The sequence below is a fragment of the Culex quinquefasciatus genome, chromosome 2, assembly GCF_015732765.1.
Source record: "Culex quinquefasciatus strain JHB chromosome 2, VPISU_Cqui_1.0_pri_paternal, whole genome shotgun sequence".
In the NCBI taxonomy this organism is placed as follows: Eukaryota; Metazoa; Arthropoda; class Insecta; order Diptera; family Culicidae; genus Culex; species Culex quinquefasciatus.
This window is the reverse complement of record NC_051862.1, coordinates 117,894,003-117,909,202: the sequence shown is the minus strand read 5'-3', so window position 1 is coordinate 117,909,202 and position 15,200 is coordinate 117,894,003. Positions and strand designations below refer to the sequence as shown.

The 15,200-nt window shown below is 40.1% G+C and overlaps 2 protein-coding genes across 9 annotated transcripts; one reads left to right on the top strand and one right to left on the bottom strand.

Annotated features, from left to right (window-relative positions):
- Positions 1-774: 774 nt before the first annotated feature.
- Positions 775-13,655, top strand: LOC6041313. 8 transcript variants are annotated; one of them, XR_005277765.1, is made up of 6 exons: positions 777-1,458; positions 4,526-4,954; positions 5,016-5,534; positions 9,807-9,966; positions 13,084-13,335; positions 13,444-13,655. XR_005277765.1 is itself a non-coding variant. In XM_038257698.1 (5 exons), exons 1-5 carry the CDS (start codon positions 1,276-1,278, stop codon positions 11,240-11,242), a joined length of 1,350 nt encoding a protein of 449 aa, XP_038113626.1. In that variant the 5' UTR covers positions 775-1,275; the 3' UTR covers positions 11,243-11,502. The 8 variants fall into 8 exon arrangements, 7 of the variants coding, with proteins under 7 accessions (XP_038113626.1, XP_038113625.1, XP_038113624.1 ...); XM_038257698.1 differs by lacking the exons at positions 13,084-13,335; positions 13,444-13,655 and adding an exon at positions 11,184-11,502 and having other exon boundaries at positions 775-1,458; XM_038257697.1 differs by having other exon boundaries at positions 13,084-13,655.
- Positions 13,527-14,222, bottom strand: LOC119767883. The gene has a single exon (XM_038257701.1). It carries the CDS (start codon positions 14,081-14,083, stop codon positions 13,727-13,729), a length of 357 nt encoding a protein of 118 aa, XP_038113629.1. The 5' UTR covers positions 14,084-14,222; the 3' UTR covers positions 13,527-13,726.
- Between the last annotated feature and the right edge of the window lie 978 nt (positions 14,223-15,200).

Here is a 15,200-nt window from a genome sequence, read left to right as displayed (position 1 = left end):
CGCCTGTGGATCCGTTGACGAAACCGCAAGGTTTAAGAGGGCCACATAATAAGGTGTTACGTCGATTCCGTTTTAGAATCAGCTAAGTGCATTGCTAGCAACAATTCCTCATACTGGAAATAATAAAAATTGTAAAAATTACTGCCGTACGAGCGATTGTTCCTCTTGCCCCATATGGTCGTCTTGCCCCACCTTCCCCTAATAGGCTGAACTAAAAATGGAACCCTTCAAGTCTAATCTTATCTAATCAAACCCTAGCGCAGATGGATGGATGGAACTAAAAATGGAACCCTTAGGAAAAAAAATGGAAAAACATTTTATTTTAAAAAGGAGCAATAAACATAGGACCTTTACAAAATGTAAGTTGTTTCGCAACGGAGTTGCAAAATAGTAGTTTATGCAACTAATGTGTAATCAATGAAAAAATAAAATATTTCTATGCTGAAAGCGCTATAGAGTTCTACACAGACTACTACGAAACATATTAATGATTAAATTTCAATTCTCCTCTCAAACTCGTCAGAACTTAAATCTGATTAACAAATTATGACCCGTACTGTAAAGGTACGAGAATTTTGGACAACATATTGGCATGTTTTCTTCCAGCGCGTACCAACCAACGCCAAAACATCCACATAATTCATTCACCACACACTTGCAGCAAACGACGACGACGGATTCACCTGGTTTTGTATAGTATGATATCATCATCGGCTCAACGGCTCCGGCTGTCCATGTGTCTGTTTCAAGCTCCGAGAGTTGCACAGGTTGTTGTATATCTATGTTATTCCCCCTTCGGGCTCTCCAGTCGCCGCGTCGAAATCCCCCGCCGCCGCAAGTCCCAGAGCCAATTGTGTTTGTGTTTGTAGTTTGATTCATAAAATTGTTCATTCCGTTCTCTGTCGATGTCGATGTCTGTCTGTATACACACGGGAGTCTGCTCTCAACGCGATGAGTTTTTATGCTAGGGCCTTATTCCGCTAGTAAGTGTCAGATATCAAACAGGTATGCGGACCGAGCTCTCCTCCACGTATACACAAATTAAATCCAATTAGTATTCAAAACTAATTTTCTACTCTCGCTCGTCGTGTGCAGGTGAACCTCGAGAGTTATGCGAAAAGAAGTGGTGTAGTGCCTTAAGCCATCGTCGGATCGGGTGTGGACCTTGCATCCTGTGTCCAATTACCTGTCCAATTTCTGTGCGTCAACGTAAGAGCGAAAGAAAAGCTATCGCGGGAGATCAGTGTGTGCATTCAGTTGTAACGAAGTTGTGTGATGAGTTCGGGCACGGATGAAATTGACCGCAGTGTCGCGGTGTCTAATGGTGACCAGCAGCAAAACAATGCAACGACGGCCACCATCCAGGAGACCTCGCTGTCCCAAAGTGGGTCGACGACAGATAGCGATGGCCCGAAAACGACCAATTGGGTGAAGTTCGATGATGACGACGGCAAGAAGGTAATTGTTTGTTCGACCTGGATGGGCAAATAGACACCAATCTACGTTGCATTCTGGGTCCGCCCAATCTAGTTCATCAACATATCGATAGACGTGCGACGATGGACGGTTCAGGGACGCCGTGCCCGTACGTGCTAATAGTTGCTAAATCTTGATGCGATTGGAATTCCAACTCGAACTCGCCATTGTTGCGCTCTTTCAGCGGATATCACTTCGATACCTGGTGCGGCCTGCCATTTGCATACTCTTCTCTCTGCCTGATGGTGTATCTTCTTGGGCGCGCGCGTGTGTGTAACGTGTCTGTGCGCACCCCCGCCCCGTCTAATCTGTTGTTGGAACAGTCACGTGTTACAGTTTTTCCGCCTCATTTACTTTCGCAAATGAATCAGGTGGACAGCGATCTGCTCGGCTCATTGGGCTTCACACAGCTGCAAAGGAAATGACACGGGTTGACACTTGTGCATGATGTAATCCACGTATCAATCTAGATTATTGCCCTACTATTGGAACATTATCACGTCATAGAACTAATGTTACCGGACAAATTGAGTTGTAACGCAATCGAAATATTGCCCAAAACTCGTTTACAGCTAATGATTAATGCATTAAAGGGTGTTTGGGGAAAACTCATAACGAGCCTCAACATGGTTGAATCATCGTGAGTTTAACAAACTATAAACAAGACTGTCCCAGTGGGAAACAAACAGAATGACGATATGCAAGGTTAAAGTGCGCTCTCAAAATGGAAACTTTGGCTCAAGTATTAGTCATTCTCTTATAAAATCAGTTTAAAGTTTATGTTAACTGGGTTTTACCAACACCAGGCAGAACTTTTATGTAATTTCATTGTAGTCATATAAACCGTCAAATATTCGTAATATATTGTACTTGCAGTTTTTGTACACGGAACATTTATGCGAACATGGACAGTTAAGTCGTCATTACTTTTCGTAGATTATATTCATTTCCTTTATAGAGCAGCGAATGACCAAGAAGGTTAAAGCTGCCAGAAATAAATGAATTAACAACAACATATATTCATTTTCTAACCACGACGGGTCACATGAATACTAAAGCGTCACTTTCATCAAAAAGTATATAAATAACACTTTTTGCAATTCCGTCGTGAAAATAGGGGGAATCTGTCGGATTTTTTATAATCATCTTATTCCAGGTCTTGACTGAGATTTTGATAGAACAAGTATTTAAAAAATCCTGTTTTTTATGTAAAAAATGGATTTTAATTTTTTTGATTTTCCGTACATTCTACTCAACTTAGATACATCAGATTAGGATGTATTTGAATCGTTTCTTTCATTTTTAGATTAAAAAATAACATTTTACTAAAAATTTGATCGTTTTTACGAAAAAAAATATTACTTAGATGATAAATAGTAAATTTTCATGATATCACTATATTTTGTATGGATTTTTTTTAACTATTGTTTATCAGTTTTTAAGTACTTTTATGTATTTATTCCACAATAAAATATGTTGCTGCAGAAATTCGTATTTTTTTAGCATGAGCATGAGAGACCACCCATGGTTGTCTTTCTCCGTTGCTGAACAGGACTGCAGTACCCTATCAACCCAACTGATCATACGCTTCAACGATCTAGTGACGTTTCTCTTATCAACAGCATTTTTGAATGCGTTGAAAATATGAAACATCAAGATCATCAAAACTAGAGCTAGAGAGAATAGGTAACAGTCGTTGGCCACCAACAGCGCCCGCCATGTCAGTTTGTAGATCTCGGGGGAATGGGACGGGAATGTTAGTTAGCACAGGTTGCTACTAAAGGTGGGTTCTATACGATATCCACACCCCCACGTGTGCCGGAAAAACTACTTCTACTTGGGATTTTGTTAGCAGGTAAGGGTAATGGTCAGGATTCATCATAGAAGATGATCAATCAATATGTTTTGTTTATAAGGTGGTGTATTATTCTCAAGGCAAACAATCGGATGCTGCTGATGAGACAATTCCCGTTTATTTGCTGTTAAGGTTGATAAAAAGTTAATGTTTTAGACAGCCGGCTGTGAAAAGATATAACCAAAATAATATGATATTATTGGGACATATTTTGAAGTTCGATTTATATATTTGAATATTTTGTGCTATAAAGAAAATCGCGTAAAATATATACTCTCCGTTTTCTATCTTAAAGTTACCTCCTTAACCTGATAAAAAGTTGTAAACTAACAGGCTCTCGTCACAAATAAACAATCAATTACAATATACTTGTCGCCGTGCTTCCCGAGCGACGATTTTTGCCAATTTCGGCATTCTCCGGTTTTTGCGCGCGGCGCGTCAAAAAACACGGATTTTATTTTCAAAAAACCATAACTCGAACTCATCCCATTTTTTTAGTATGTTATGTAAAAATGTCCGGGGAATCCGATAAAAATATTTCCAGACATAGGCTCTTTGGTCCAGACACCGTCAAAACGGCATTTTAAAGTTTCATACGCACATATGTTAGGCTAGATTTTTCAAACTTTTTACTATTTTTTTTTTTTTTTTTTTTTTGAAAGGCCAACTTATCACCTTTCATTTGCGTATAAGACAGTTGAAATCGGTTGAAATGGCAAGGAGTTATGATTTTTCGAAAAAAGTGGTTTTTGCGAAAATCGACGAAAATGGCCATTTTTTAGACCACCCTTACACGCCGTAGGTCACCCTAATGGCCAAACAATTAAAATACGGGTCTAATTATTTCGGCCAGGGAACCCCCAGAAAAATTTTGAGCCCGATCCGAGGACATTTGTTTTTTTTTTCCATGCTGTATTCGTGGGGAATTGCTGTATAAGTACAAGTATATACTAAATTTCGACAGTTTTGTTCGAACGCGAATCAGTTCAACACGAAGCGTCGGATCTAGGTGCTTTTTGTTGCGTTGGGTTCGTATAAGTCCAAGGAAGGTTCTTACGCCAAAAAGTGACAACTTTGGCCACTCTGAACTGAATGATTTAGTCAATCATTCAGTTTTGTATGTAATTTTTATGAATTGAACGAACTTCAAACTTTTCTGTATTTATGGAATAACAAATATATTTTATCTCCCAGGCACAAGGCGACAAGGCGGCATCCGCCCCACCCAACGACATCACGCCCGCTGCCGTCCTCCCAACCGAGTCTGTCCACGTGACGATAGACGCGCGCCTACCGACAAGTCCCAAACAAGTCGCTCCGGTGATCTCCTCGCAGCCTGCGCCGGCCACTGCCTCCCAGGGCCAGAGCCTCCCACCACCGCTAACCAACAAGACGTCCCAACCGGCCGTGATCGACATTCCGAAGCAAACGACGGTCAACGTGGTCCAGCCGATCCAGTCGATGCGCACGATCGAACTCTCGACGGGGCGGGTTCGCGAGGGTTTCGCCAACGGCGATGTGATCGTGACGCTGCTGCCGACCAACACTCGCTGGCCCTGGGTGACGCCGGCGGTGTTCCGTCCGGAGCTGGTTCCCGAGGAGTTGATGGCGCAAGGGTTGACGGTACGGGATGGGTTTTTTTTGGATTGTTTTGGTGGAATGCTTATAAGTGGTGTCGTTTCAGCTCACGGTTGAGGAATACGTCCACGCAATGGAGACTCTGGTGAATGATTACCGGTTCACGATGTACAACATTTGCTACAAGCGAGTTTTGGTGGTTTGGATCTTGTTTGCATTTGTCGTCCTGTTGGGGCTGCTGTTCTCGGGTCTGTACGGAATAACGCTGTTTTCGCTGGGCGTCGGATGGCTCTTCTTGAACGCGGCGGCCATTTTCCTGTGCATGTGGGTTAAGTTGCGTCTGGCCCGAGGGCTGGAGCGTTGCATGGCCCGGGTCAACAAACAGTTGATTCGTCACAAAATTTTGCTGGCGTTGGATGACCGAGGGCACATCTCCTGCCACAAGGTCAACCTTTGCTTCATGTACTTTGAGCCGTCGCAATGCATCAGCTATCTGAACGAGTTTATCGAACGAAGCGAACAGAACGGAAATACGATCGAACCTGGCTGGGAGAGTCGTCTGGACGTGGCTACGAACGATATCGTGATTCAGGGAGCAAACACTACTCGACTGTCGAGGAAGCAGGTAAATACAAGTTTTCTTTTGTTCTTTTCTGTGTTTTTGTTTTGTTTGGATTGTTTTCCGCGTGGGTGCGTGACTTGACCTGTAAATATACAATGTATCGGAAACATCTGTAGGGCAGAGCGGAGGAAATTTTCCTGCGATATCTGCAGCGCTGGGGCAAAGACTACCTGCGGCGCCGGCTGGACTGGACCATCGAGGAGAACGGCATCGTGTCCGCGCCGAGGCACATTCCCACTGCGTACTGTCCCTGCCAGTACGCGGAGGAGGTTCTGCTGCACAAGAAACCAAAGGATGACCCGCGCGTTTGCTGCGCGTCGCTTCGCCAGCGAGCGCAACGATTAGGGTTCCAGTTCTAGGGCCTAAAACCTCACACACAAAAAGAGGAAGAGAAAGGGAGCAACAGGGTTGAGAACATGTGAAGCATACTCGACGTACTTAAACTGCGACATTCCCACTAACCCTAGTACAAACGTGTTTTAACATATTTTGTTTATAACAAATCAGTTAAGCTTTTAAAGACAAACCCGTATCACATAGTCACAGATAACAGACGACCAGGCTAGAAATAGTTTTAAAAACGCCTATTAATACGTCGTCGTGATCGTGATCCATCTCGTTGCACGTCGATGTTGAACCTTCCGCTAAATTTGATTTTAATTATATTCAACAATAACGTTTAAACCCCCGTGCAATGTACATAACTCATCGTAGAAAATAGTTTCGATATTGACACACCCTACAAGTGCGCCAACTTGCCCAAGGAAAATTTAGTCAAGGGCGTTTTGTCACACGTGCATGCCAGACTACTGTATACCAGAGCTGAAAATGTCAGGGGTCCTGACGCGAAAATCGGCGACGCATACACGATTTTTTGAGATCCATTCACTGAACCGCAAAACCGTGACATAAACAAACCCGACTCAGTCGTGAGTGCCCTAGCTTACTGAGCAGCTGCAATGCGAGGCAGTAGTCGACCAACGCTCATTCGACGTTGCACGCACACGCATAAAAAAACAAGTTTTTACACAAAAAGTTGGTATTTATGCGTGGAAATGTATTTTTGAATATAAGTTATGATTGTTTTAAGTGTTTTGCACAGTCTAGAACCATTCAATTGTTTAAAAATAGTCAAAATAGTGTTTAGAGCAAGGGCAATTCAGTGAGAAACTCTGGGAGTAACTCTGAGTTTCTCAGCTTACTCCCGAGAAACTTCAATTCCCACCCATAGGTTGATACCTTGGTATAACAAAATGTCAATGTCAGGCAAATGTCAGCTAAAAAAAGTAAACTTTTTTTTTGTTCAAAGCAATACAAATCTTCCGCAGCAGACATGTCAGTTTTGGACGCAGTTTCGTAATTTTCCGAAGAAATGAACTTTTTCTGCCGGAGCTGGTTGAAATTACTTAAACATAACCTGCCAGCGCAGCTGCAGGAAAACAAACCAGGAGACTCCTGCCGCGTTGGAGTTCGAAAACAAGTCAACTTGAGGAAGGATTGATAAACGTTCGGCATAGTCTTACACTCCTGCAGGATCTCCAATTTAAAAATTTCCTGAGTAATTTAAACAATCTTTAGAGTGGCTCAGAGTGTTTTTTTTTTCAAAAAGGACTAAACGGATCAACAACTTTGCTACAACCTGTGTGACCACAACTAGCTCAAGGTGGACATGGCTACATACACTGTTGTCTCGTTTGATTTTTAAATCTTCTGAATATGGCAAATTTAAACACATTATTTTGAGATTTATTTATATTTATTTTTCAATTTCACAATTGTATCGTTTGCACTCAGCATTATGTTGAAGATTGTTGCAAAGAAAGTGATCACTTATTAACGACTGTTCAGGGCACTTGGAGCCGGATGTTGAACTTTTTGTTGTCCTGCTTTCCGTCGACAGTCATTGTTCTTCCAGGAGCAGACCAGATGCAGCTTGAACTGCTCTAAGAACTTGGCCTTGTCACGCACCTGTAATCTAGGCCACGCACGCACCTGGCGTGGCATACCTCACAGCGGACCATTGCAACGAGGTGTCAGTTGTAGCTGCCGACGGTGGCCTTGGCCACGCGACCAGTTTACACAGAATCATTTTAGATTGGAAAACCCTTTTCCGGCATCAGCTCCAGGAAATTTTCCGAAACAGGATTCGGCCGCTGCAATTGCGAACTCCGATTTTTTCATTATTTTGAGTAGAACTGCAGGGAAAAAGGTAAAACGAGATTAGGGAGTCATTCCAGATAGCAACGGAACCGGTCTTTTCCACCGGATTTCCGAGAAGCTTACCTTATCGTGTATTTTTGTATTTCGGCTTCCAGATTTAAATGATGATATTTGTTTATCAAAATAAACAAACCCCTAGCAACGACACACACTTTTTTCAAATACAAGGTTGATGTATGTAGGTGGGATTGGTGAAAAGCATCCAGAGTAACTCGGAGGAACATTGAGAAACTCCCGTTACTCTGGGCAAAATTGAGGAACTCTTTTGCTCACTGAAATGCCCTTGGTTTAGAGAGGATTTTACGAGTCAGTCATACGACACGAATTGAGTGAGTGTAGCTCATTTTTTCACGTCTCTCATTCTCCAGCAGCCGACCGGCACGAGTCAGGCGGCAGTGGTTGAACGGACACAGTAGGCTTACAGTCACATGCTAGCAGTGAACTGACATTTTGGTTTGCTTCATGTGTACGCTGCGTTGGAAACATTTTACAGGCCTGTACTGTATACCATATTATTTAATTTTATCCTCGGGACTCCGGCAACCAAATTAAACCAACAGAACAGTGAGCCAAACAACCCGTGCATGTTATTACGTGCTGTAGTTTCTGTTCATTCAATCATTCACTTAACAATGCGTTTTTCCGAAACATAAAAATGGCAGGTGCGACATTAAGGTGTAATATCAAAATAGATTTTCCAGCACAGCATTATTTTAGCTCCTTTTGGGGTCCTAAACATTTCCCCAAAGTTTGGGAACGATTGGTTTAGTCCTCACTTTGCGCAAAGCGATTCAATTGGGTACTAAAGTCCTTTGTCAATTTTTGTGTACAACGGTAAAAAACACGATTAAAAACCATTTCTGATCACTTTTTTTCATTTTAATGCAAATTTTTTTTTGACAAGACAACATTTTTTCGATGGATCAACTATGGTCCCCTTCGAACGAGCTGTCAAGTAGGAGCTTTTCTGTCAAGAAGGACCGCTAGGTTAATTTTTTAAAATTGATTTAAAAATCCATTTTAAACTCTTTGTGCTCGTACAAAGGGTCATTGTACTCAGAAAAATAAGCTTTATCGCTGTAAACAATAATATCAGCAATCTAAGCTTCATTTTAGGACCCAATTTTCCATATAAATTTGTATGGGAAAAAACTTTTTTTTGGATTTTGATATTTATAAAATCCACGTTTCACGCTGTACATAAACCAAATTCATATTCGGATGCTCTGGAAGGTGCTCTACAACTTTCCCCAAAAGAGTATGGTGCTAGCTTGTCCCTGAAAGATAATACAGCGTCCTCAAAACTCGTCTAAAACGTGATTTTCGAGCAAAAAACACGTTTTAGACGAGTTTTGAACACGCTGTAACTTTTTTTAGGAGCAAGTTAGCACCATACTCTCTTCGGGAAAGTTGTAGAGCACCTTCCAGAGCATCCGAATATGAATCTGGTTTATATACAGCGTGAAACGTGGATTTTATAAATATCAGAATCCAAAACAATGGTTTTTCCCATACAAATTTATATGGAAAATTGAATCGCTTTGCGCAAAGTGAGGACTAAACCAATCGTTCCCAAACTTTGGGGAGTTGTTTAGGACCCCAAAAGGAAATGAAAAATTGCTGTGCTCGCTTAATTTGGACGACTTTTTTTCCATACAACCATATTACACCCTAGTGCGACATGATAGCAAGATCACGTCGACATGGTCGGTCGTAGGCCGGCTACGAAATTATGCTTAAAATATAAATATAAAAGTTCATCGCGGTGTTTCCATTTTTTAAGTCGGAAATTCAAACGCTAGTTGAAGTTGAGTTAGTGCCTAGAGCTGCGATGTCTGTTATCTGTGACACAATTTCGGTGAAGGATTTTATTGTAAACACACAAACATACACACACATTCAAGTTAACTGTTAACTGAAATAATAAAAAAAAGCAACTTGTAACCTAACAAATACATCGCCAAATTGTACTTAAAAGCCGCCCCATGTAAATCGCAGCAAAAAAAAAAACCACCCGCCATACAACAAACCAGCCTTTCACGTGATTTGTTACAGGAACGAGGACTGCTCCTGTTGTTGCGCTACGCGTCCCGCTGGGGCAATGAGTCGATGCGAGGGCTGATCGATGTGACATCCGTTGAGCCGGCCCGCCACTGTCGACAGTTTCAGTGCCCTTGCCAGTACATCGAGTACCACCTCAAGTGTAAACCGCAAGGCAAGTGCAAAATGTTTAGTTTCTTTTACTGGGTGAAGGCTTCACAGTGGTATGGCTAGATTTCGTTTTTGTTTCTAGTTGTTTCTCCAAAAGCACTAAACTGTTGTATGTTTGGGCGGTTCAAGGGGTACCCTATTTGTGATTAACTGCACACTGCGGTAGAAAGATTCAAGTGCCTTAATACTGTTAAAAACGACGTAATCTTCTACTAAAAATTACATCACGCGTTAGAGTTAGAGCAAAACGTACTTAAATCGATATAAAATGTTGTAAACTAGATTTTTAAAACATCAGACAGTACGCTTCACTGTAGTTTACAAGTACTTAAAAGTTTATTGAAAAAAAATATTAGGATTACGAAGTGATAATTACGATTCTTGAAAAGACAGTGTTAGTATTTGTAAAGGAATCTCTAGAATTCCGTCCAAACGTCATTATAACTACTACTTGAAACTTGCTCATCACATGTAACAAAACACACTTTACCATTTGTATAGCTGGGAACAACCATTATCAGAATCTCGACTCTATAGATACAGTACTGTTTACAGAGAGTTCTTTACTATTTTAGAATAAAATGTATATTTTCATAGAAAATTTATACCTAATAGGCTCGGCAAAAGTACCGCCCCAGATGTACGTAATAAAAAAAGAAACTGTTCTGAAAAACCAAACCCACCACGTGTAAATTAATTCCGAAATCGCACTCATCCCCCTTTCGTCTTTTACCAAGCTGTTTTGCACCACTCACAAGCGCCATCTATCTTTCTCTCTTTCGTTTGTTGTTTGAATACTGGGCTAACAAAAAATACTAGAAAAACTCTTTAAGTGTTGATAATTTTAGTGATCTAACAACAATACATTAATCAACTTTATTATCAACAATTGAAACTATTTGGAACAATCGAAACTCACAAAAGGTTGTAACTTTTACTAATTTGGTATTAAACAAAAGCTTTTGGTTTTGTAAATAAATTACTGCTATTTACTAAAAGATTTAAAAATCAAAAACAAACATAAAAATACGCAATCTTTTGTTGGTTGATACCTGAATTAATCTTTTTATAATATTTAATCAAAAAACGAAATTGATTCTTCGAGCAGATTATTCCTAATAACTATTAGTTAAAATGTTCTAGCTGGCAAAAGTTTTATGTTACAGGTTGAGTTTCTTGAAAATTATCAAATAACAAAACACGTGTTTTATACATTTTTAGCGATGTATCTTAGAAGCAATCTTTTTGGAGGTTCAGCGCACGGCAAGCATGACTGTTAATCCACTAGAGTCCAGAAGCGGGAAGCATTTTAGTTGTCACTTGTCCCTTCCAATTTTGTTTTTTTTTGAATCAGCTTGAAATTTTGTTAAGGTGGCTAAATTTTCTGTAGCAGTCATAATAATTTGTTTTTTTTTTTTATTCAGGAAAAACATTAATAAATTGCAAAATGTTCATATATAAGATTATTCCGCCAAATTAGATTGTATGTAGTTTTGTAATCAAATACTAGATAAATACATAATATATTTGTGTAATTGTACAAAAAGTTCCTTTGTTCACACCAGATTCACCCTAGATTCATCATATTCACATCACACACTCGATTAAAGAGATAATCACACCATACAATAAGGCAAAATAAAAACAAACGCACACTCGATTAAATGTAAGTGTATTTAAATTCGACAGTTCAAACAAATCGAATGCGTTTTAACGTAAACTTAGTATGAATATCAGAGCAATTTGATTAATCCAGATCATCTAGACTCACATTAATCATTCCCAACCCTCATTTTAAGACAAATATGCATTCGCTGCCCCTGTTCGCATAAATGTCCCATATAAGTTGGGAATCATCGACAAACCACGTGGACACTTTTTTGGAAATTGAAATGAAAAAATAATCACTATATGTAAAATGCTTCTACAAACAACACAAAGAAAACCATTTTTTGATTGAAATATTCTGAATCAAGATTTGAAAATTTCTCTAAAACAAGCATGGCCGCCAAATGGCCGATCGGGAATGATGCCTTCCAGAGCCTTAAGTTGATCAAAATGCATATGGGACGATCATGCGGACAGGTTTCATATTTGAATCTGTCAAAATGTGTATCCACCAATCTAACTTTACCGATCTGTTTTGGACTTACCGGTAGGTAAAAATTTCACTACTTTTTATTTCAATGGACAAGACATCTCTGGAGTTTTTTTGAAAAGGTCCAATAAACCATATTTCCAGTTTTTGCTTTTTGGGTGTTTTTGAAACCGCCTTGAGTCAACTGCCCCTGATCGCAAAAAAAGTCCCATATGCATTTTCATCGTTTTTGAGTTATTGATGCAGTTTTGTTCAAAATCGTGAGATCTTTCAGAAAAGCATATAACATCCAATACTTTGTTCTAGAAATCAGGAGGAAATCCAGTTTTTTCGCGAAAACTTAACACGTAGCCTTAGGTATGTGTGGGACAAACTTCAAATGCGTTTTTCTCAGCTTGCTGTTTTTGCATATGGGACATTTATGCGAACATGGGCAGTCAAGGGGTATTAAAAAACACCCAAAAAGCAAAAACTGAAAATTTGGTTTATTGGACCTTTTAAAAAAAACTCCAGATCTGACGTTGCCGAAATTAACCAAAGGGTTCCGAATCAGCAAAGATGGAGTTATTAGTTTTGTTCATCAGAGAGATCGCATCGTTCCGCTCTCTTTGGCAAAGTTACTCCTTGGAACACAGACAATAAGCTGATGCGGCTTTATAAAATCCAAAAATTGTAAGATATATTAAAGTGGCACTTGGTCCCATCTAGGTTTTAAAAGTTTAAGGTGTGCGTGTTTTTGGAAAGTTCCAAATTTCATGTCATATGTTGATGTGCTAGTGGAATTGAATGATTGACTTAGAACTTTGTACCTACTCTATTGTACATCACTGTAGACACTGAATTGAGTGTACGTAAGTATTTTATTGTACTTAATAGTATTAATAGGTATTTTTTAAACGTTTGTGGTAACTTTGGGTACTTTGTGCGGGACCGACACGATAACAACGATCTTCGACATTGTGTAACATATTTTTTAAATGTATTTCTGTACACGTTTTCTCTGTTGGCATACTTTTTTTATAGGCTACCCGTGCAGTTGTTGTGCAACCTTAACTGATCCACATTTTCAATACGCATACTGACACGCTTATTGGAGCGGCGCGCATCAATCAATCTTCTCTCAGTGTATGATAACATCCACGACATTGTGAATTTGTTTTTAAAATGCAAGTAGTTAGGTTCGATTATTGTTGCATCGTACACATGAATTCGTATCAAAGATATTAAATAACTGTACCTACTAATCTCAAAGGTGAACGGAACGAGCATTTGTTGGTAGGTTTATACACTTTCTTATGATGTGATTGACTGCACCGCTTTGAATGAATCTTCCTTTTTTAAGCGTAGAATAGGACCAATTTCATCACCATTTGAATTTTGCAGGCTACCCGTGTAAATGGCTTGCCCCAATCTCGGGGCAAGTTTACCCCTTAAACTAGCAATAAAACACTAAAGACCACAAGACGTAATGTTCAGGAACAATAAATACATATATATTTACAAAGAGTGTTACAATGTTACCATTTTACCATAAACAATAACATCGTGAGCGTAGATAATAAAATTAAATAAGAAAAATAAACAATGTTCATAAACGCATAGTTGTTTCAATTGTCTACACGGAAAACAGTCCGAACGCGGAGACACCCTGCTCCTCCTCCTCCTCTCAACTCTTGATTGTCAGCTTGATTTTCTCCAAATCCTCATCGATCTGGCGCTGGATGTTGTCCCGGGCAGTTCGCAGTTCGCTCTGGGTGGCCAACAGTTTCTTCTTTAGATTCTCAATGTCGACCTTCATGGTGTGGAACTGCTCGTGGTCCTCCAGGTAGGTCTCGAAAACCTTCCACCAATCTTCGATGTCGGGTTCGTCGGTTCCGCTGCTGCTGCTGCTGCTGTTGGTATCGAGCGAACGAATCTTCTCCAGCGGTTTCCGTTCCACGCAGAACGTCTCCAAGTCCTCCATGATCTGCTCCACCGACGGAGGCATCGGCTGGGGCGAAAGTTTGCTGGCTTTTTTGAACATTTTTCTTCGCGGGTTGAGTTGTGATGGGCAAGAATTTAGGAAATTTTCCACTGATACTTGATGGCAAAAGGGGGAACAACAACACGTACGATCAAATTTTGATTGCTTCACAAAGATATGAAAGTAATGTTTGGGAGAATGTACAAGCTGTCAATGTCTGAGGAAAAGCTTTGGAATCTTTTACTACAATCGAACCACGATGGTTTGACAATGAGTTCAACCGAGACTGATGCTTGTACCGAAATCGAATAATGAGAAAAGCTTGAGGTTCGAAGAACGATTTTCTAAAATTAATAACATCCTTCAGAGTGAACGAACCTAATATTATTGTTGAGACAACCTTTGTGGGATAAACGAAACCATTCGCACTATGGGCAGCAAATGACCGCATTGGTTAAAGCTGCCAAAAATGAAGAATCAACAACAAAAGCATTCGCTCTACAATCCACAGGTCTTGGCGGTCTCTATTGATATATTTCTGCTCGCACCTCGGCATCCGAAAACTTGGATGGGAACAACACCCAAACCTCTTTTACGCCTAAGCTCCCATTCACTAACGTCCAATGACTCTACCGAGACAGGGTTTTTACCCAGGGAGATGACTCCACAGCCCTGCCGCATGTTGACAGCTCCCGTACAAACTGTGCGTACTCGTTTTTTTGTGAGCCCAGTTGGCCTAAAATGGCGGCCTTCAATAATAATTAGCCAAACATTTGAAAATGGCGAATAGTTTGAATTAATATAGTTTTTTGCCTTGTTTCGGTTTAAAACGACAAATAAAGCATTCTGGAATCATTTTCTTGAAAAACGTTTAGTTTAGTAGGTTTAAGTTAGTTTTAGGTTAGGATAAGTTTTCTTTAATTTTTTTCCTCGTTTTACTTTATATTTCAAAAATGTCAAATTATATACCGCAATAAATGCTACCGCGGCCGACTGAAACCAAACCAGTCCAACTGGGGTGAAAAGCAACCACACTTACCACTACACTACCCACCCTGACTAGCACTCGTATAGAAATATCTAAGGCCGGTACAAATTTTAACCTAAAAACCCTTCGTGTACGAACACGCAATACATGCGCACATAGATAACTCTATTCCCGTTAATTAACATATCG